At 40.5% G+C, this 24,007-nt stretch overlaps 1 protein-coding gene across 3 annotated transcripts in view; it reads left to right on the top strand.

Annotated features, from left to right (window-relative positions):
- Positions 1-22,290, top strand: part of phc2b (polyhomeotic homolog 2b (Drosophila)) — a 44,807-nt gene extending 22,517 nt beyond the window's left edge. For all 3 annotated transcript variants that reach the window (XM_071203190.1, XM_071203189.1, XM_034083519.2), the window contains 10 exons: positions 139-273; positions 848-1,130; positions 7,182-7,492; positions 8,157-8,469; positions 14,130-14,347; positions 15,565-15,694; positions 17,077-17,182; positions 17,262-17,376; positions 18,144-18,456; positions 20,140-22,290. In XM_071203190.1, the coding sequence (XP_071059291.1) occupies positions 139-273; positions 848-1,130; positions 7,182-7,492; positions 8,157-8,469; positions 14,130-14,347; positions 15,565-15,694; positions 17,077-17,182; positions 17,262-17,376; positions 18,144-18,456; positions 20,140-20,294 (2,079 nt within the window). In that variant the 3' untranslated portion in view covers positions 20,295-22,290. The remainder of the gene's footprint in view (positions 1-138; positions 274-847; positions 1,131-7,181; positions 7,493-8,156; positions 8,470-14,129; positions 14,348-15,564; positions 15,695-17,076; positions 17,183-17,261; positions 17,377-18,143; positions 18,457-20,139) is intronic.
- Positions 22,291-24,007: the final 1,717 nt, after the last annotated feature.

Below are 24,007 nucleotides of genomic sequence, written 5' to 3'. Positions count from 1 at the left end.
CTCTCTCTTAGTGCCCTTCTAGATTTGTTGAGTTTGTTCTCTGGCTACTTTCAGTACTTTATGAAAGATTAGTGAAGAATCCAATCCGAGGCATTTTCTGACTCATGCAGTTCTTCTTCCCTGTGTGTGATGCTTTAGGCCCAGCAGAGTAACCTGGTGCAGGTGGCCCGGAGTCTGGGCCGGGCGGTTCCTCTGTCCCCGCAGCTCATCTTCACTCCAACTGCCACAGTGACGGCTGTCCAGTCAGAGTGCTCCTCGCAGGCCTCCTCACAGGTACATCCATTAGAAAACACTTTCACACTAAAGATAAACGCTAAATTGCTGGACTTTATCACTTAAAGTTTAAATCGCAGCTCAAATCCTGCACTAAACTATGTGATATGACAATATTTAACAAATATTTGTACTTGCTGTACTTCTCTGTTAGAAGAATAACTTTATTAAAAAAACATATATTTTTTACATTACACACCCATAGTTCATACACATGCACAAACAGGACTACATGCAGGATAGGAGGCAGAGCGAAGGGGCTGCCAGTCGTCTGGTGCCCGGAGCAGTTAGGAGCCTTGCTCAAGGGCACCTCGGCAGTGCTAAGGAAGTGAATTGGCACCTCTCCAGCTACCACTCCGTATTTTGGTACGATCGGGACGTGAACCGGCGACCCTTCGGTTACCGAGCCAAATCCCTACAGACTGAGCTACTGCCTCCCCATAGAATGTTTAATCAGACCATTCTTCATTGGTTTGCAAAAGAGTACATGAATAAAAATACTGCTAATATCTTGCCTCCAATCCACTCTGTGAATCTGTTTATCAATCATTTCCCATCATTTTGTCTTTCTAAGAATCAGGTCCAGAATCTAGCTATCCGTGGCCAGCAGGGGGCGACCACGTCCTGCTCTTACGCTCAGCCCCTGCAGGCTCTCAGTCTGAAGCAGAGCCCCGTTCCCATCCAGCCGGCCAATCTGAAGAATCCCAGCCAAGTACCGCAGGCCTCCGCAGGAGCAAAGGCCGGCTCCTCTGACAGTTCATCTGAAGCTGGGAAGAAGGGGGACAACTCAGAACCCCGAGCTATCAACATGAGCCGCAACGTCACATCTATCAGCGCTCAGCCACTGATTGCTCCAGGTAAGTGGAGTGTGCAACCCAACTGCCTGCACAGTTCAAATAAGGTTAAAGTCTGACTGGTGCAGGCCTCGTAACAGTAACACGGATCCAAGCAGGGCTTACACCAAGGCCACATGGAAATAATCATTCTCACAAAGGCGTTAAGAGTTTGGTCTAAGGGTCAATAAAGGAAACTAGCAATTGATGAAAGAGTGCAAACAATGAGTTAGTTAATCAAGTATTACTTTTGATAGCAGAATTAAGGATGGAAAATTCGGGCCGACCACCAACATATCTCAACAACTAATGGATTGATTATCATTACATTTTATAGACATTTTTGGACAACAGACGAAGAATTGTTATGATTGTGACAGTCCCTTTTATTTTCCTTGAAGTGCACTAGCAGGTCAAACTGTCAACAAATCCTGTTCAATATCTCAACATGCAATCAAAGACAATCCAGACTTTCCTTTTCAACCAAATACCTGCAAAAATAAACAACATTCCCATCAGCCTCAGCTGCACCGTGTTGCTAATTAGCAAATAAACATTACATGCTACGTTTAAACTGAACTTTATACCTGCATAAATCAACATGAAAGGATTCTAGAAGTGAGTTTGTTGCCATAATGATGTTAGCGTTTCATCTCGCATGGCTGCTAACTCTTGGTAACATATTTATCATACACAGGTGTGTATGATAAATATAGACGTGTGCCTTTTTTTTTTTTTAGAGGCTTTGTGTTATTCCGATTCACTGACACTTGATATTCCATAGGATTTTTTCTCTCTCCTTTATGTTAAACTGGCAAATTGTCTGTCAGCTGCTGTGTGCTTCTCTTTTGAAACAGATGTCCATCTCAAACCTTGAAATAGACTTGGGGCTTCAAGCAGCTGTCATCTGTACAGCAGAAATGTGTTCCTGTGTTTATAGCAAGACTAGATGAGAAATGAGTTTTTACACTTTGCCCTGATAATATCTCTGGCTGTGAGTGTGACATGTCAGTGCCTGCATCACAATCCCATGCTCTCACTGACGGGGTGAAACCAGCCGTGGTAAATAAAATGTGTTGGCCTGTGTCTGGAACAGTCGAGCTGCTTTGTGATTTGGAAGCTGTGAAAGGCACAGTGCCACGCAAGAGTCTTTCTAAATCACTTTGAATGTCAGCAGCTGTTTTTTTGTATTTAGTGTGAATGATTGTGAGTATGCCAGCAGCACAAGCTGATTAAAACAAATCTGGACCAGTTTGTTTGCAAGATAAGCAAAGCACTATCACATTTTCAAGAGGCTCCTGATAAGACATCACATTTCACAGAATTTAGGCAAAAAAACGTGTGTGTGTGTGTGCGCGCGCACGCACGCACGCACGCACGCACACACACACACACACACAACTGTGTCATGCTTTGTTGCAGTAATGGATTCACATAAAATGAAAGGGAGGATGGAGGCTGCAAATCTGGCTGCATGCTGTCTGGAGAAATGAACATGGGTTGCCATAGCAGCAGGCCATGAGGGACAGGTGTGCACATGAGATGCAAGGAGTTGGTACACTGCGCGTGAGGCTGTGTGTCTGCCTGATGGGAGGATTCAGTATGAAAGCTCGGATTCAACCTGACAGTGACTCGGTCATTATGCACTTTATTTGCAATGTTGTATCAGGGGAAGGCTTTTCTACTGACATGCCACTGTCTCTTGTAAATCCAAAATGTCAACAACTACTTTTATGGTTGATGTTTAGTGTCTTGTTATGGCCAATAGATAGGGATATAAACAATAACTTGCTGCAGGAAACCAGTTCCCTTAAAAGGAGCATAATTGTTACATGTAATACTAGAAAGGCACTCCAAGAGACATTGGCAAAGCCCATGCCCTGTCTTGCAATGTTAATAAAAGTAAAAAATCGATCCACCATGTAAATGGATCATTTGAGGACCATACTACACCCCTCCACCAAATGTTGTTACAATCGGACCACTGACAAACAAACAAACCAAACTGAAGACATAACCTCCTGGGCACAGTGTATTAATGTGTCCAACATGTATTTATAAACACAATTCATCTTTTTCTCTCAACCTAAACTGGTTTTGCTAGGCTCACTTGTATTGGTGGTTACCAGCATAAACAGTCTAACAAATGACAAAAACCTCCTCACTGGCTGTTTCATATGAACTTGTTTTGCAAAAGATGGCACTTTAACAAGTTTAACAAATAAAATGGGAAAATAATATCTAAATAATTAGAAAACGTCTGCAACTAAGCAATGATATTGTGAGAACTATCATGAATCAAACACATCTTTACTTTATTAGGGTTGAACTTGACTCCGCAGAAGTCATTCTGGTCTGATCTGAGAGAACAATAGAAACAGAAGAGGTGTGACTCATTTTGTTTTGCTATTTTTGCTCACCAATGTTTTGGCAGACCATTTTAGAGCATTATCTCTGCTACTGTGAACATTACCATCATTAAGAGTCGGTCCCCTGAATAGGATTTGGACTGGAAACAAATGTTGCATCTGGCTTGTTGCAGTAAGTGTTTGTCATCGCCTCCTCTTGGCGCTAAAGGTTCAGCACCTTATTATAAAAAAACACGGCATGAAACCCCCCAAAGCACCATGCTGGCAGATTAAAAGAACAGATATGCACACAACATTTGACTTGGCATAATTATGTAGCTGCTAGCAACAGAAGCAGTTGCCAGTTTCACTTGAAAAGGATTACCAAGAAATAAGAAGGAAAACCACTTGTGTAATGTATAACAGCTTCCTTTCTTCTCTCTTATCTTGTCTAATAAAACTGACATCCAACATTCCCTTTATTGATCTGAACATATAGCCTCACTGGAGTGTTATGCTAAAATGCTGAGGTGTAATTTGGTTTTCTCCCTGAGAGCCTGCCAATGTGTTTTGACATTAACGTGAGACGGCAACAGTTCTTTGTCTGAAACTGGAGTGTTGAAACCAAACAGGAACTGGATTCATTTAGGAATTGAGTTCTTTTGATGATGATCTGTATTAGAGTGAGGAAAGATGGTGTAAAGCTGCTCTGTTGTTTTAGTTCGGAATTTGTTTCATAAGTGAAAGCCAGAGTGGCAGTCGGTGAGAAAGTGGAAACTCTGGGATTTTCCAGGGCCTGGTTCTACAAACCCATCGGGGACGTTAACTGTCCTCCATCGCAGGACATTGTGCAACAACACGCAGATAGAGTAGGAGGTGTATGGGGTGTGGAGCCCACTGCCACATACTGAATTTTGTATGATTGCGTGGGTGGGGGGGGAGGGATAGTTCATTCCAGTCCTTAACTCTAAGACCTTGAGGGGGAAAGGCATCTAAAAGAATTCCCCTGTGTTCCTCTTCTTCCAAGACTTCTCTCTGTTCCTCATTAGGGGCTTGAGAACGTTGAGAACACAGGGAGGGCTGGTGGTTTCCGTTGTGTGATGGTTCAGAAATCCCCCTCCGAGCATTAACAAATGCTGGAATCTGTTGCTACCATATGATTCTGTGAGATCTTGATCCAAAGTGCTACTATTCAATTCTTAACTGTTCGAGATGCATTTTGAATCACGTGTAGGTGGTTGGTTTTTGTAGTTTCTTTCTTTTCTTATTTTATTGCCATATTTTCTAGCACATAATCATTAAGGTCAGGTTTGTGCTTTTTTTAATCGTAAAGTGTAAGTTGCTGCAGTTGGAGTATTTTATATTTTCAGTGACAAAATAATAGATTATTTGTTGTTCTGAGTTCTTTCTCATGCCCTATTGTCACGAGTAATGCCATTTTCCCATGGTTTTTATTATCTATTAAATAGTTTCCAGTTTGTCTATTTTTTTTTATAAATGTAAAAGAAAATGTGAAAAACTTAAATTACCCCCCCAGAGAGCCTAAACGGACATCCTGTTTTATCTGAACCAAAAGTCAAAAACATTTCTTAACTATTAAATTATTGAAGTTATTATGGTAAATGTGTTTTGCTATTTTCGCTTGAAAAAGGATGATTTTTTTTTTTAAATATACAAAAAATATTTGTTGAAAACTTAGTTTTCTGTTGGTCAATTTATCCATGAATGGCCTAATCATCCCAGATCAGGGCTCCTATCATGTTATTGTTTCTCTTCATCTTTAAATGTCGTGGGCGAGCTGACCAATCAGAGCACAGTGGGCTCATAGGGAGGGGGGGCCAGGAGCACCAACAAGCCGTTTAGGACAGAGAGTGAATACACATACAGTACTATACAGAGATGCTGTATGAGAAACCAATGTGAGTTTGGAAAATTGAACAATGTAAATATATTCCAGTAGACCTCAACAATAGAATTATGATCAGTAGAAATGGCCATGTCATGGGACCTTTAACATTGCGGTTTTCAAAATCTTTTATATTTAGGAGTTTTGTAGAATTGTTTTTCAAGAGCAATTCATAACTCCTCTTACAATCAATTATTGTTGACACCCTTACTGTAGGTGTAGCTGCTTATCCATGATGGATGTTATCTTACCCCAAAGTGCCCGTTTAAATTGCTTTTCAAGCCTGAACCATCTTTCTAAGCTGACATCTTTAATTCTATTGCTTCTGGATGTATTCAGCCATCCTGGGCTCATATCCATCCTTCTCTGAACATGAACAAATGAAGGCCTTCACTTTTGAACACTGAATAGACAGATTTTCTGTTGGTGGGTTTCACAGAGTCTCGCCATGTGAAAAAGCAACCGTTCTCAGCATTAAAGGGACAAATGGCATGCACTCTGCTGGATAGAAACATGTATATATTCCACAGCAGGGCACAGACTGCGGTCAGAGCCTCGCAGGGAAACTTTGAAACCAGATGGAGCCGATCCCACACAAAACATCATGAAAAGAACAGGGTGGGGGCGAGGGGGATTTGAGACAAACGCTGATGTACTTGGCAGTTTTCCATAAACTGATTTATTAGGGTTTATTAACATCACCGAACACACCTCCATGTTCACGCAGCTCAAAAGCTTTTGTGTTGTACTGTAGGACAGGAGTCACTTATTGTTTGGGTTAGAAATGAGTCAATTAGTTGTTAGTATTTCCTGGTAGAGTTGTAAAAGATCAAAGAGGCAGCAGAAGGGCTTGGACCTCCTGACTCAACATTAACTCCATACAGAGTGTCAGAGCTCTGCAGGTTGGTTCCTGGAGTATTTCTAATATTAGACTAGCCTCGGGATACTTCCACTGAGCAATTCTCTCCCACTCAGACATGCTCCCACAATGCATGATTGATGTGCTGTGTCTCGGGCTTTCCAGGCAAGTTATGAGCCCAGGATGCCTTTTTACCCACAACAGCACTGACAGGTGGTGACAGGCCATTTTGAAACGTTTTGTGAGTAATGGTCAGACCTAAACTGCTACAGGGAGCCTCTCTGTGCACCTTTCATCGAGCTCATAATATGACATCCTGTCAGCAAGGGGCACACAGGTGAAGGGAAAGCTACAAAACTTTTTGCTTTTTGTGAAGCAGGCTACATTTGGCATTGCTCTCTAATATATAGAGTTTGGACAGTTGTCAGCACGCATGAGATAAATGTTGCTCCTGCTCTGTCACAGATCTCACCTTTTTATATAAGACAATGTTTGACAAGACTCTTATAATAGATTGATCTGAAAAAAAGCCAATTAATGTCCAAGATATTGAATTTGCATTAACAGGAACCAGTACATGTTTTCCATTGTGGCCTTATACACAGTACAGAGATGACCATAATTGTTTGCTTAGTTTCAGCACCATGTAAAGTACAATTCTTACTTTGTCAATAGTATTGACAAAGTAAGAATTTCATATATTATATAGTATTGAAGCAATAGTATATGCTATGAATGTTTCCACTGTCTGCGGCCACATTAACACACAGGTATAAGCAAAAAAGCAAAACTGCATACCAGTTGTCTAAATGAACCTAATACGATAAGTATATTTTGTAGGACCTAATTCAAATGGAAATTGGCTTTTGAGGAAGTATGTCAAGTGAACTATCTGTGGGTGGTGAGCACAGCAGTAAGCTGAATTCATGAATAAAAAAAAACACATGTTTTTCTCGTTCCAGCGTACACTCATATCCAGCCCCACTCCCTGGTTCAGCAGCACAAGCAGCAGCAGCAACAGCAGTTTGTGGTCCATCAGAGTCAAGCCTCCCAGAGGGCCGCGGGCCAGCTGCTGCAAACAGCCTCCATTCAACCGTCTCAGCACCCCGTCCCCGTGCTGCCCAAACCTGCTCCGCACCAGCCCTCCATGCCCAGCCAGCAGGCCACCATCTTCCACTCCACCATCAGCCCCCACGCCCTCCATTCCTCCCTGAACCACGCCAAAGCTCAGCCCGTCCAGCTCACTGCCATCAACCTGCAAATACATCCAACAGTGAGTACACTTCCACACCACGGTCTCAAACTAATGAGACACTTTTCATTTAAATGTTATGTATTTCATTTAAAGTGTTGCCAGCATCAATGATAAGGCAAAGGTTATATTATTGCCTGTAAAAGCTGGCACAGCCTCACATTGCTTTGTTGAAAATGATCCACTTCATTTCAAAATATTTGAAAAATTAATTAAAGAGGACAAACAAAGGTAAAACTAAACTATAAACATTTCTCCTAGGATATATCTTTTTCTGGTATCATATTATTCATTGTTACCAGAATTGCTTCTTAATATGATTCATTGTATTTGTCCCACATTTGTTTCTTACGGGACAGGACTTTTGATCCTAACATTTTGTGTTGCTCACTCTCTTGATTTCCCTTTATTTTAAAGTAAGCAGCAAAACAAAAGCTACCGTTGCAACAAAACCCACACATTCCATTTCTACTCCAAGACATACATGTAAAAAAAAACTGAAATCTTTGGCCAAGAGATTCCTGGTGTCATATGTTCCCACTGGTGTGATATTTTCCAAGCTCTAATAGTTTTTAGCTCATGAGTCACTGACATTAGAATGACTAAAAGTCGCTGATCTGTCTTTTCTTCACTGTTGCAGATGTTCTTTCTCATGTTTTCCTCTCTCCCTTGATAACCATCATAGGCCTCCCGAATGCTTCACGACAATAAAGATAAACCAACCTCACTGGTGGTCAGAGAGATGTGTCCACCCCCTGCCACACAGCAGCAGCAGCAGCAGCAGCAACCACCACCACCACCACCACCACCACCACCACCACCACCACCACCACCACAACAACAACAACAACAACAACAACAACAACAACAACAACAACAGCAGCAGCACCAGCAGCAGCACCAGCACCAACAGCAACCTCCACCTGTACCATCTCAACCCACCAAGCCTGTCGAGCTGCCCAAAGTCGAGCCACCCACACCAGCTGTCCAGCCACAAGGTAATGACTCAGTATGGAGAACTCAAACGTTTTGGTAAATACACTTTAGTCAAATAGCCACTGGGACTAGGAAAAGTGGTTGAAAAAATGTTCTCTTTGGGCCAAAAAACAGTTTATCTTTTCTCCGCTCTGCTTGAGTTGGCCATCTATTTGAACTTTCAGTGAAGGACCATAAAATCAATGCTGGCGTTTAATTCAGAATGTGTTGTGTCTGCAGCACATTTCGTTTCGTTCCTCTCTGTCTCTTATTGCTTTGTTTTATCTGCGACTCATCTGAGATGCAGCCAAATTCACTCAGCGCTGCTCAAACATTTAAACTTGACATAAGCCCTGAACAGCAGAACAATAATACACCCAGACTCACAATGGACCATTATTGTTTTTATTATGTTGTTGCCTGTACATTACATTGGAGACATTTGAGCACACTTGGTCACTGTTTTATTGTATAGTATCGGCCTGGCTGTTGCACACAATGCAAGGGAGACATCATGTTCATATTGTGTTCGCAACCATTTACAAACATGAAGGTCGGATAAAAAGTTCTGATGTAAGTTCATACAACACCACCACTAACTACAGCCTGTATTGATTGGTGTCAACAAAACCACAAAAAGATGATTAATTACAGTTTTCAGACAAAATATATGGGAGACTAAAATGGCATCATCTTGGGTAATTTACAAAGAGTCACAGGACATGGATGTTGTTGAAATCCTGGTATTAGGGTTGATGCTCCACAGCTTAATTTGGACTTGCAGGTGTTTCAAATTGATTTTTTTTCTTCTTCACTGACACTAAAGAACCTTTTCACAGTTCTCATGTTTCTGTCTGTTCTGGTGTGGGTGCAAGGTTAAAATATACGATCAGCTGACAATTATCTGGATCAATCAGTGAACCTCTACTGAACGCTATAAGTTCAATATTTTGTACACATCTATTCTCTTGGATTGCATTCAATTGTGTAGGTGTTCAGGCTAGTTTCTAAACTTAGGACAAACTGATTTGGAATGGGGAATGTCTCACTCTTTTTGTATTGAGGACATCCTTGAAAAGTTGCATTAATTAAATGTTTGTTCAATTTTCTGTATTTTTTTATGTGCACACATTTTAAGCAGGGTATTTGGATCAAAGATATAGAGCATGTTCTGAGGTTTGGCTCGTGGTCAGAAGCTTTGAGTGTTAGTGTGTTACATGCTGAAGCTTGATTTTTCTTATTTTGTTGTACTTTCTAAATGTTCACCCAGATTCAGTGATATTTCTCCTTAATGGTTGGAAGTGGGGCTAATGTGGTATCTATTGTAAAAGGAATCATTCTGCAGACCACAAATCACTGTTTATGAAGAGTGAGTTGGGTGTGATTCTCACCACTACTGCAGGACACATTTTTTATAATCCACTGGCTGCAGGGGCTGATGACGTTGGGTACAAAGTTTCAGCTTTTTTACTTTCGGAAAATGTATCAAAAGCAGTTTTCCTGTCAAAGTGGCTTATTGAGTAAACAAGGCTTCCAGCTAAAAGATTAACTGCACCACATTTCTTCAGACACTTCTTTCAAGTATTTAAATGAAAAGTGTGTAAACAGAGTGGGTGTTACATTAACTAATGAACATGCATTACTGAATATATAATATATACACTGCATTGAGGACTGTGAATGTTCTTTTAGTATTTTGGGGTTTTATGTTGTGTTGAGTCAAACATCAGAGCTGCAAAAATCAAAAATAGAAACGGCTCCCCCCATTCATTTGAATCATGGGGCTGTTTCTACCGTTTACCTCACGATCATCATTACAACATTTTTTATTTTCAACTTGATAACATCGTAGAATTGTTTCTCGTAGCTCAAATCTTATGAAAATGTGAAACTTTAAAAATCACAATACAAAGAGTAGTAAGTGCCATGTTTGTAGGAGGTGTCTTGTCCAAGATCATATTTCATATTTTACCAAAACAACACACACCCCACAATTACAGCATATTGAACTTTTTCATGCCGTACACCAGAGGTGGAAAAAGTACCTAGAAATGTGAGTAATGTAAGCAATTCGTCACTCGACAGTGTGTTAATACTGTTATTTAAATGTACACAAGAGAAACAAAACGGAATACTATTGTGCTGTTTAAGCAAAGCAGTTTTAATAAAAGGCTGTGCATTGACTTTGACTGGGTTTAACCCAAGCCCTATGATATAATGACTATATCTTCACTTCTAAAAGGGGTACATTAATAATCTTTTTTCTCAAAGCAATGATAAACCTGTGAGTTGGATGTAGAAAAGTCAGAATCAATATAGAACTTTTTTATTTTAAAGTCAATTCAGATTGAATATAGTAAAAAAAATTAAATTATTGTTTCCGTCCAAAAAAAAAACCATTACTTATAGTGAAAACCACCCTTGAATGATGGGATAGTAGACTAAAAGCTTTAGGAATCCAAACTATAACCTATAATAAGTACCCTGTATCAAGATTGATGCAAAACAAGCTAAATTTGACCTTTTTAGAGAGGTCGATTTTGGTGATTTATACCTCTTTTGAACCGTTAGAGCCAATAGAATCGAGGGGAAGTTCCTAAATCCACCTTCACATTACCATTGAGGAGTGAGATTGATGCGCACGCAGTTTGCCAAAACCGAAAGCTACGTTACGCTCTGAAAACTGAAAACTAAAAACTAGGCTCATTGCCATAAATATTACGATGGATTATCAGTAATCATTTCAAAGTGACACAGAGACATTGGATTAACCTTCAGCAGCGTTTATATGCATTTTAATGCCATTGAACACACATTTTGATCAGAAAACAGCAAAGGTAAGACATATTTGCCGTTTTGGCCCAGTAAAGTGAAGTTGTGTGTTGTCTTTGGCAGCCTTCGCTGCCGCGAGTTTTGGTCGCTCAGTGATGATACGTATACCATTGGAATATCAGCTTTCAGGTGATATCTTGTTTAAAAAGTATAAAAGATTGCTAAAGTGCTAATTACGTTGGCACTCTTTCTCTTAGTGCTAATTCAGAGGCTCGGCGTTAGGCTTGTGGTTTTTTTCGATAAAAATTGTTCATATCGTCAGTTTCGTGAATATTGTTGTGTTTAACAGGTTAAGGTTATTGTATTTGTATGAGCTACAGTAAACAACCTAGCTACCATCTTCTGGCAATTACTTGAAAATAAAATAGCATACAGTCAAAAAAAAGCATGTTAACAGTTGGAATTTATTTACAAAATTTAACATCTAGCTTTTTGTCCTCAGGTGTAAAATATATACAGTCTGGAAATGTATACAATTTGAAAATATGTAAGAACCCTGTGTCTTGTCAAACTTCTCTCAGAGGGGGCATTCAGCAGTGGGGGGACTTGGGCCATACAATCCCTCTCTGTGCCCCTGTTAAATTAAATACATGCGTTGTTGTCTCGCGATCATTTGTCGCTTTTAATGGATCGTATTTATATTTTTAACACTTGTCGGAAATGCAAATTAAAATGTCAAAGCCCCGAATGTTTTTTCTGTAGCCCCGGACAATTCTCCCTCAATAATATAATACATTAACCGTGCTTTAATGTATTAGTACGAGAGATACTGAGAGAGTGCACGGGACCATGTTGTTAGCATCTGGTTAGCTTGCTGCACTAACGGACATAAGGAGCTGTTTCCACAACAAGCTGGAGGAGGTTCCTCTCCTCTCAGACAGAGAGACTCAGGTGAGCTAAAGGACTCTGAGTGTTTCGATAGTTAACTGTATCCAAGTTATCTCAGTGGGTCTCAAACGGTTTGGTCACGAATTATTCAAAAGAATATTTCTGATCATTATAGTTATAAAAAAACAGTTATTAAATATGGCATTAAAACAAGAATACAGTTTAAAAGGGGAGTGACTTGTAAAATATCCATAAAGAAAAAGAAAATCTGTTTACAGTTCTGTTTCAGGGTGTTGAGAGATGTATCCATAGATCTCTCAAAGTGCACCAGATTGATGCATTTAACTTTAATATTTAAAAAAAAAAAAAAAAAAATCCCGGGGGAACATACCCCCGGACCACCCTAGATGAGGTGAGGTCCGCGCCCCACTTATAACAAATTGCACTTTACCCCTGCTTACACCTATAGCCTATGCCGTGAGCTGATTATCGAGCCTCCTACAGTCGCGGGTGTACGGTGTATGTGCGTGTGGGGAGTGTTGCAGTAGAACATTCCACTGTAGCGCTCGGTACCTTAATGGGAAACCCTACATGTTTGAGCAACCTCTATGAAACGTCAAGCTACCCCACAGCTCCCCCAAAAGAAAATCTCTGGCGCCGACACTGTGGGCTAGCCCCTAATGTTTCCAGGTCCAGGAAACGCCCCTGGTCAGGCTGAATCGAGTCACTCTTCTCCCGGGTTCCCGGTTGAAGCATGTGTTCATCAGCCTTCTAGTGTTTGCATCTATGGGAGGAAGCAGGGGGGCGGGCCTCTGTAAAGCTTCTCTTTAGCTGGTCTGAAGCAGCGGTGCAGCTCAAACACGGTCAGCAGCGGCAGCGCTGTGTGTAGGATCATTACAACCACAAACAAAACGCAATGTTTTCTCTCTGAACACCTTGGAAGTTGGTAAGAAAGCTTGGTAAACGCTGGAGACTTTTAACAGAACGAGGCATGGCGTTTACTTTCTCTTTGTGGGGAGCAGGGGCGTCGGTGTTGTGTCTGTGGGAGTCACGCATGCTGAATTTACGGTTTGTTATTGACCGTCTGTGTGTCAGTAGGTCACTTCAAATGTTCTGCTGATAATAGACCAGAGCAGTCATTTAAAGCAGCAGGCAGGTGGATATGACCGCATACTGTTTGCATGTTGCTATAATGTGATGATTGTGTGTCTGCTTGGACTTTAAATAATATGACCTCATGATCATACACAGCCAAGTATCTGTTAAAGAGCTCGTATCTGTGAATATAGAAAGAGAAACTATTCTAAGCTTGAAATAAATAACACATTGTAACATCTAATTGATTGAAGTTGCAGCTACTTATATTATTTAAGTTTGAAGATACTTAAAGATTAAAATTATGTAATTCAACCCTTTTTAAATACAAATAAGTGTGGATTTACCCTCATTTGCTGTGCTTGTGTAAGTGTCCTTACTGTATTTTAATTTTCAATTATTCTGCTGGGTTTTGAATCACCTATAAAATGTCACAAAATACTGAAAAAATGTTTCTTCTAAGTTCTTCTTAATGAAACCCATAGTGATGTCTTTTAAATGTTGTTTTTATTAAAGCAAAACATAATCACTTATGAGAAGCTGAAATCAGAATGTTATATATTTGTAATTAAAGTTTCAATCTGACAATTAATCTAGGGCTGCCGAGTGTTCTCTCGACAAAATGCCATTGAAATGTAATACAACTGAAAATGTATTAATTAATTATCCAGAGCCTAGCGTGACATTTTCTAAATGCATGCCTGTAATTGGGACCATTTGAAAACACAACATTATTTACATACAACAATATGACAAGGAAATGCATCAAATATTCATCTGTGAAGGAAACTGGGGGGATGTTTGTATGTTTGCTGGACATAAATGCTTAATCAACCCTTCTTTTAGCTCTAATTTCATTCATAGAACCCACCAGCAGTGACCAGCACTATACATTAACTGGACGGTGTTGAATTTGTTTCTTTATCAGCAGGCGGAGGCTCAATCAAGAGGTTGAGTGCTGCTCCACCTGGGACCCCACCTCCAGCCATGACCTCAGGAAATGAGAGCAAAGCACCCACCGTGACCGGCAGCACGCCGCAGAACGGCGAGAACAAACCGCCACAGGCCATCGTCAAGCCACAGGTCCTCACACATGTCATCGAAGGCTTTGTCATCCAGGAGGGGGCCGAGCCGTTCCCCGTGTGTGTAAGTGGCCCGATCGCAGAGTTACTAGCAGCGAGACACGATAACAACACACTCTCTGGTGTACTCGCCTGCAGGGAGCTGTCAGCAGGCAAACACAAAACCCTCTGTTACTACCACTACTGACAGCTCTGTGTGTGTGTGTGTGTGTGTGTGTGTGTGTGTGTGTGTGTGTGTGTGTGTGTGTGTGTGTGTGTGTGTGTGTGTGTGTGTGTGTGTGTGTGTGTGTGTGTGTGTGTGTGTGTGTGTGTGTGTGTGTGTGTGTGTTGTAAAAACCCTGCTTTAATTTGTGTCATCTCCCTTAACATGCAGGTGATTATATTGTTTATCTGTATACGGGTAAAGTGCGTATCCCCCTTTTTTTATAATAATAAGCTAAACGTGAGAATTAACACCCTTTTGTTCACATGCAACAACACATAGGCTTGTTGTTATTGTTAGACTTGGGGCTCACTGCCTCCTACTGGACATTTGGTATAAATGCTTGGTATATTTACATGCATCCAGGTCTAAACAAGCACAAAGAAGTCATACTGTTAGTGCCTGAAATAATGCAGTATCTACATTGCAAACACATTGATATGGTTCTTTTAAATTGGGCTAATTGCTAATCATTATATAATATAAATGATTGTTAGAAGGTTTTCTTTTCTATTTATTCATTAGGTGTTAATTCTATGAAATGTCAACGCTTGAGATATCCAATTATAAATGATATTAAACGGAGAGAAGCAGCACATGTTCACATTCAAGAAGTTGTAACCATTAATTATTAAACCCTTCATGCTTGATTTAATGATTTAATGACTCGATAATCACTATTGCAAATCATTTCCCTGCTGATGACTCATTGTTTCTGAACATTTGGACGCACATTTCCTACTTTGCTGACAATGTCTCCAGCAGCAGTTTGATTATCAAAGTGAGCCCAAAGGTTATTAAGCTAGCTATTGTTCAGAAGTGTCTGTGTTTTCCCCATTTCCTCTGATCTAGACAATGATGTAACAAAGACTTACATTACCTGGTTGTTAAATTAATTAAGCGGTAGTCAAATGCTGCGATCATCTAAAGTAGTCTTTTCATTGATCTAATATTGCTGTTTTCAGAATTATGGCTTTGCAAATCAAGCCGTCCAGTTATATTGTTACAGCAGAAACAGCCTTTTTTCCTATTCCTGGAGCATGATAGCACATTTGTAAATATCCCTTTTCTGTCACCAGGTGGAGCGTCTGCCCATTCTCATCGACAGCCCGAAGAAGATGGATCATCAGCTCTCCTCGGACCCTGACAAGACCCCCGTCAGCAACGCAGCGAACAGCGACTCAGAGACCGAGGACATGAACACATCAGGTAATGCATATTATTGTATGAAAGTACAACAATTGATGTTTATCAGTTTGTGTAGCCCAGTGCTCTCATTAAACTCAGGGATGCATCAGTGTTAATTTTGGCAGCTGTTTTTGATTTTAGACGAAAATGGTTATTAGTTTTGGTCACATTTTAGTCATTCCTATCCTTCGTAGTTTTAGTCTAGTTTTAGTCGTCGAAAACTCAAAACGTTTTAGTCAACGAAAAATTACATTTTAGTCAACTTTTAGTCAAAATGTGTGTCTATACTCTCTGAACGCTCCGTCCCCGGCAGATCTCTGTTTCCGCTGCAGCATGTCTGTTAGGCCCCGCCCACGCACACAGAGACACAGGGAGATGGCTCTTCTGGAGTGAAGAGAGCGGAAATAATGATATTGCAAGTTAGAAACGTAAGATGCATTTTGACAGACAAGATGGACACTCGGGGGGGAAAATATGCTGCATTTTGAATGACCGATAGTCCACCATTAACACCTTAGTCTCGTCTCGTCAACGAAAACTAAATATACATTTCGTCATAGTTTTCGTTATCGAGAATCTATTTTTAGCTCGTCATCGTCTCGTCTTAGTCATGTAAAAAAGGTTGTTGACGAACATTTTTCGTCATAGTTTTCGTTGACGAAATGAACACTGGGATGCATTAATGAGACTCTAAAAGAAAGTGGGGGAAAGTATCTGCTGTCTAGAAGGTTTATGAAATTGTGACATTACAGACATTAACTTCACAGCATTAAAATCTTAAGAACGGATACAGAAAAGACAAACGGATGTAATTACCTGCTTCTGCATCTCCGCCCCAAGCCACTTAACCTGTGCATGCCTTTATTCACCAGTCCCAAACCAACCTGTTGAATAATGTAGCTCTCCAGGAGTGTTTTTCACTCTAAATGCATCAAGTCTGTGATAAATTGAATGTAACTTAACCTTTTTTCCTGGAACATTCTCATTTGTCAGGCAACAAAATGCATGCGAGTCGATGACATAAACTGATTTACCTTCAGACTCCAGCCCTGTGTAATAAAACACACAGCCCTCTCATTTATTGAATGGAGCCAGTCCGCTGACACAGTTTGGTGCAAATGCAGTATCTTTGGATAAAAAAAAGTTATACTGGCTCAACTTTTGCTGCAAAATCATGTTTCCTGGCAAGGTGCTCACGTTCATGCAGACACATTCCTGAAAATAACTTGGTAGCATGAGCATATTTCTAATGGTTGCCAGAGTTGTGCAATTCTGTACAGGGTTTTAATACCTGATAAGACTTGAAACACATGTATCTGTCACTTAAACCATATCTGACACACGTTGTTTAATTTCACAAGAGAAACTAATATTGAGTGTCCATATTGTTTCCCTTCCTTCAGAAAAAGAACAAGAACCCAAGCTGACATGTGAATACTGCGGCTGGGTCGACTTTGCCTACACATTTAAAGGTTCTAAAAGATTCTGCTCCGTGGTTTGTGCAAAGAGGCGAGTCACTTTTTCATTCTTTATAATTTTTCATTTTGTGAAAAAGTAAACACGTTTAATAATGGGCTGTTGCTGACAGGTACAACGTGGGCTGCACGAAACGGATAGGCCTTTTCCGTTCAGAGAGGAGTAAACCGACCAATCGCTGGCGTAGAAGATCTCAGGGCCGCAGCAGTATAGAGGCGAAGAAGCAGGTACACACACACACACACACACACTGCTGTACAAACCCTCCTCAACACTTTACCTCTCAGTAGTTACTGCTCCTGCTGCACTCTTCACGCCTGAGGCTTCTTAATGAACTTTTAGCATCATTTGTGTCAGCGCCCGATTATCTTCCTCTGTCATTAAAGGGTCATTACCTACTTTATGATCGTTGTCAACGTTTATTGGGGAACGGTAGGTGTGTCGAGCATCAGAATGGATTTTCTGCCTTCTACGCAAATGATATAGTCATCAAAAGCCACTTGATTTGTTGTCTTGTTTTTTTATTGCCACTCATCTGAGACTTTGACTTTGTACGTAGATATCCCAGGACCTTGAAACTTCTAATGACACAGCAAAGCTACTTTTACAATGCAGACAAGTAGTTTATATGACAGTGAATAATGTATATTTTTTGGCTGGAGATCCCTCTTTCTAAGGTTGTATAGCCAAAATGTTTTCAGTTATGTAACGCCTCAAGGGTTCAGTATTGAACCTCCAGTGGGGGGTGCTTTTGTTTCACATTTTGTTCAGGTTTAGTTCAGGTTTAGCAACTTTTGAGGCATTGGCATCCATCCAACAACCCTAAAATCCTTGCAGGTGTATTATACTCACTTAAATATAGTATCAATCTTACTTATAACGGCTTTAATCTTTGCTGAGTCCATCACAATGTCTTAAAAGCGTTTTACTGTTCCGCCATTTATTTCCCATATGCCGAGTGTTTTACGTCATGCTTCAACTTTGTCACTTTCAGAAGCTTTCCCCCTCCCCGCAGCAAACTCAGGGCGGCTCTGTCTCCTCCCCCCACCCCTCGCAGCCCAGTCAGGAGGAGTCCAGCCCGTGTTCGGACATGTCCAGCTACGAGGAACCACCCTCCCCGCTCTCTGCAGCCAGCTCGGGGCCCCTGCCCCCCGCCCCCGCTCAGGTCCCCGTACACCGGCACCCGAGCAGGGCCTCGGAACAGGAGGTCTGTGCTGTCAGAGACTCGCCTTCGCTCTGCTTCATACCCAACGACCCCACCAAGTGGAACGTGGAACAAGTTTACGACTTCATCCGATCACTGCCAGGTGAGAGGAGTAACCACAGTGTTAGTTCATCGACATTTCTTAAGTGTTACATACTAGAGCTGCGACAATATCAACATCTAGCAGAGGTGGGACCAAGTCATTGTTTTGTAAGTCACAAGTAAGTCTCAAGTCTTAGCGCTCAAGTCCGAGTCAAGTCTCAAGTCAGGATGGGAAAGTTCAAGTCAAGTCCAAGTCCTAAACTTTGAAAACCGAGTCTTAAACAAGTCATTATGTGCTTTTCACCAAATGTAATGACATCCATCAGCAGAATAATACTTAATAATCAAATAGGGTTATAATTTCAGCACACCACTCTCCATTGCTGTTTATGTTGAAAATAAAACTAAACTTTTCATAACCACAATATTTTAACTGATTTAAATGTGGAAACGGGGGTTATTCATCAGAATTTCGTATGACTTGAGTCTTGACTTGTGACTTGCTTGACCTGAGCAATGACTTGACTTGACTTCATTGACTCACCACAGTGACTTGGGACTTGCTTGAGACTTGCTCATGACTTGCACATGTATGACTTACCTCTGATTCCTACACTCTGGTACTTTTACTCATGTACAAGATCTGAACTTCTCTCACCTCTGGCAATAAATCCTGAGTGGTTACCAACAAAAAAAACCTGCTCTGAAAGTTATTTTCATTTTACAAATCCTGCACTCAGCTTTGCTTTCTCCAATATCATTGAAAAGCCGCCAGATGCTGCTTCTTTTTTCGGTTTTAGCTCATTTCTTGACTTTTTCCTAAGCGCTTGTATTTAAATCTGGCTCCCTGTCGCTCTGTGCAGCTGCCCTGTACCACTATGCTGTCTTTGGAGCGTCTGCCCCCCCCCTTCTTTCACATAATGGTATGATCCTAGTTTCCTCGCATATGGTGGCCCGGCTAAATAAAGTCCCGCCCCTCCATGCAAGAGTAGGAGCGGCGGAAGACTCTGCTCTCCCCGACGGGAGTCTGCTCTTCTACCGGTAGCTCACGATCGACGTGTTGGAGACTTATACATCCATGGTTGGAGAACCCTGAATTAAAGTCCAAGTCAAGTCCCGAGTCATTGGTGTTCAAGTCCAAGTCGAGTCGCAAGTGTTTTGTGATTTTGTCAAGTCGAGTCCAAAGTCATCAAATTGGTGACTCGAGTCTGACTCGAGTCCAAGTCATGTGACTCGAGTCCACACCTCTGACATCTCACAATTATCTGAGAAAAATTACTTGGATTCACAATATTATCCTGATAATCCTCAAATTATGCCTGATCCGAAAACATACTGAAAAGTTTTATTAAGAAATACATATTTTTTTGCATCACATATAGGACACACATCTCTTTTAGTGAACATTATTTTCAGAGAAATACCAAACAATAATATTAAATGAGATGATAATAATAATAATAAGATCCGCTGGCAAAAGATCATTTAATAAACAAGTGAGTCTGATCTTTCTTACATTATATTTATTACTTCCCTAATGATAGCGAGCTATAAAACGTTTTCCAAGTCACTCGTGTGAAGATATTATCCCAATAATGAAAATCAACCTCAATAAATTCACAATGAAGTATCTTCCATACTCAACATGACAATACTATATCGTCCCATCCCCGATACATAGACATGCTTTTATTTTTGAAGTTTTAGTGTCACTAACATACTCTTCCCTCCGCTGTTCACGCAGGCTGTCAGGAGATCGCAGACGAGTTTCGATCTCAGGAGATTGACGGACAGGCCATGCTCCTGTTGAAGGAGGACCACCTCATGAGCGCCATGAACATTAAACTGGGACCTGCACTCAAGATCTTCGCACGCATCAACATGCTCAAAGACTCTTAGCACGTGCATTGATCTTGATGAATCTTTTTTTGTGTGTGCTTGTGTGAGAGAAGAGCGTAAAACAGGTAAATGATGTCCTCATAGCACTGACAACACGGACTGACTGCTGCACTATGACCTCATCACTACTGAAGCCCCTCAAGCATACAATCTGGAGTCACAGTGAGATCTGTGCTTTATGACAAATGTTGATTCTCACATTAAATGAGTATCTGGATATCTGATCTTGATAAGGAACAAACATGCAAAGGTGTAGGAGTACAAGCATGCAGAATGCATGCAGGCTGCCATATGATCCACCAGACCTGGGCGGTATACTGCGAAGCAAGTTCAACAGAGCCATATCGTGTCATTTCATGACTATTATATTTGATTTACCAACTGCAGCTCTTAAACTTTGAAGCAAAAAGCATGAGCATAAATTCTGCTCACTGATTGACTATAAAGGCCTGCTATTTACAGGAACTAGTTAGAGAACAGTGGTTTTGGCCTATTTTAATCTGAACATAACCTTGAAAGGAGCAGGTTATGTCTGCAGCATAAGTTACCATGGCAATCTAGCCAGGTTAAAAGAGAGATACCTTCGTAGTACATTAAACTCTGGCTTTAGGCTCAACATACCTCGCTAACCCTAACTTGGCTTCGTAGTATACCCCTCTGATCTGGGTGTGGCCCTGCTTACATGGTGTTCAGATCTCAGCCAGGTGAAATGCTTAATGTTTGAGCATTTAAAGCTTTTATAATGCAATTAGCGTGTAGGACAACATGCATGAAAGGACACTGCAGATTCGAGTTGCAGTTTAGACGTCCAACCCCATAGTGCGCCCCAGTTAAAGTGCATTATTGAATGCAAAACAACACGCAGCAAGTTGATAAAATCACCCAACCAAGCTGCCAATCAGAAAGCTACAAAGATCTAAGACATGCCATTTTGTCTTACCGTGACAACATGTTTGTTATTAATACATAGAGGTAGTCTATTACATGCCATCATCCAGATAACATATCTATATACAGACTCTTTAGATTATAGAAGGTGTAAACAGTCATGGATTTGGCCAGAGTAAGAAAAAGTTGAATGCAAGAGAACTCTTTTGAGAAGAACGAGCCTGCCAAAGTGCACGACCTGCTCAGTGGGGTCTGTTGGGGTCATACTGCAGCACAGTCGTTGCTGAATTAGGGCATTCATACAAACATGAGTGAATTCTGAATTAATTAATATCATATTATTAGAGATGTTTTTGTACAGTTTGGTTCGTGTATGAATGGAAGAGAACCATTTCTCTTTGTATGTGTGGCAGGGAACAGAAGATTGCATTCATTAAAATGTTCTCATTTTTATTCAGCAGATGCTCCTTTTCCTTTTTTCACAATAAGAACCTCACTGCTCCGGAATACAAAGCTTGAATGCAGAGAAATTGTTTACGCAGTGTCTTTTGTGACATCAATTTCCCTTTCATGAGAAACTGGCCAGTTTTTCCCCTGTAGTTTTAAACTGCTTACAAATTATTATTCACCGCTTTTCAAGATGATTTACTAAAATAAGACATTGATTTCTTGTCTCAGTTTCATAGGAGGACACTAAGTTATCTGAGGAACAATTGTGGTGTGCTGCTCTCTTCACAAAGCCCAACTTTTGGCACTTATTTTCCTTTTTGTCTGCTTTAATGTTTGAGACACTCCACCTGAAGTGAGGGCAGTGATTGTGCAGAAAAGCAAACGCATGTATTTGTACATAGAAGCTTGAACTAAGTGTAAAACTGTCATTTTTTAAGTTATCCTTGTTATTTTAAAACAGAAATGTAATTATGTTCAATATTTTTTAAATATGCAAATGTGTAAATATCATGGCCTGGGAGTTGTTTTTTCCCCAATATGTTCAAATATATTTGTGTTTTGTGGCTGTGAAGGAAGGTCAACTTTTATAGGTGGGGCTTTGTCAAATGCTTGTATTTATCAAAACAGTTTGTTACGCAACATTTTGCAATTATAAATAATTTACAATACACATCTATCTCGGGACTTTTTTGGTGTCTTTGTAAAAAAAAATATTTTAATTTCTCAAATGCTTTACAAGTTCTTACCTTATTTGGAAGCTATTTGTGGTAAATATTGACAAAAAAACAAGTACAAAAACTGTCACTAAGAAACATAAAAGTATTTAAAAATTATTTTTAAGAAGCAAGGTTTAGATAAAGGAAGTAAAATAAAAAATATATGCACACCATACATACATAGAACCTAGAAAAGTGTAAACATTGAACATACTTTAGTTGGAGATGTAATCAATATCTCAGTGCAGTTCTCGAAGTAGCCTACCTGGTTAAAGAAAACAGGACATTTCCAGCTGTTCACCATAGTCTGTAAATAAGAGCCGTCACAAACATTATTCTCTTACTAGACAATGTTCTATTTATACAAACACACCGACCGTTTTCTGCTTTTTTATTTCTATAAAAATAAAAAGGGGGGGGGGGGGGGGGGTGCTAGTGACTTACCGCAGAGGTAGACATTAAGGGTAAAATTGACTTGTATTGTCACTGGCCCCATCCAAAAACAAATCGACTAATAATGAAGAAAATGAACACATTTGTTGCAATAGTAATGTATGCACTAACTACATTACTACTTTACTACAACATTTGAATCATCAGTTCTTCCTCATTTTCCTCAATTGTTCATATTTGGTTTATTAAAATAATGATATTGTGGTCATTGTTAAAAAATGTCTGCTATTATTATGAGATTATTTGTATAATGCACTTTCTGCCTTCCTGTCATTAGGAGTTAGACATGTAATGGCTATTAATTGATTTGATTAGAACCTTCATTATCCTAAACTGCTGGGACATTTCGCCAATACCTTTATATTGTCTACTCTTCACTTACTTGTCAGCATAGGTCGGCATTGATGTACAGAGCCGACAGAAGACCTTGTTTATACTGGCATCATATTGAGATGTGCAGTGACGCGTCCTGAAACCAGGAAGTAGCTGCTGGTTCCCTCCACAGAAAGGATTTCTCCACAGGGTTTTGGAAAATAGCTGGAAATAATGTCTGTGGAAAACAAACCTGTTTGATCAATGCACGTTTTGTTCAGCCGGATAATCTCCACATGTCTACCCTACTTTTATAATTTTCGAATCATAAATCGAATCGATAGATTATAAAGGGTTTTAGGACGCGTCACTGCACCACTAGAAGCCAACTCCATCCATCAAGCTGAAACGTTCTCTCCCTCTTCTTCTCCTCTCCCTCTCCTTTAACTCCTCCGGTGACTTTCTTTTATTTGAAGATTGTTTTTTGCCCGGCGCTTGGCCGGTTACCGCTGGTGTTAAAAACATTTTGGCGAAATAGTGAAGGTGCGCGCTGCCGCTCACGGGAGCCTGCTTGCGCTGCGCTCCGCAGCAAACAGCTGTTTGCTTTTCACCCAACAACGACAACCTACTCACGGAACGCTATGTTGTAGCGTTCATAAACGAAACAATTTAACTAAATTGCTAGTCAAAATACCAATACCACAGGACAATATTTTTAAAGCAATATTTTTAGTGGCCCGAGTGGGCAAGTGGAAAGTACGTTATGCTGGCCCGGGGTGTCTAAATAGAGCTTCCGGGCCAGCGGGCCATTTAATATCGAGCCCTGCCGGTTACCGGGCGGCCCACATCGTCCGACCGGCCCACTTCAGTACCGGCCCATCGGGATTCGTCCCG

This window comes from Pseudochaenichthys georgianus, chromosome 5 (assembly GCF_902827115.2).
Source record: "Pseudochaenichthys georgianus chromosome 5, fPseGeo1.2, whole genome shotgun sequence".
In the NCBI taxonomy this organism is placed as follows: Eukaryota; Metazoa; Chordata; class Actinopteri; order Perciformes; family Channichthyidae; genus Pseudochaenichthys; species Pseudochaenichthys georgianus.
Note: the sequence above shows the minus strand (reverse complement) of the source record. Positions and strands in the feature narration are given on the sequence as shown.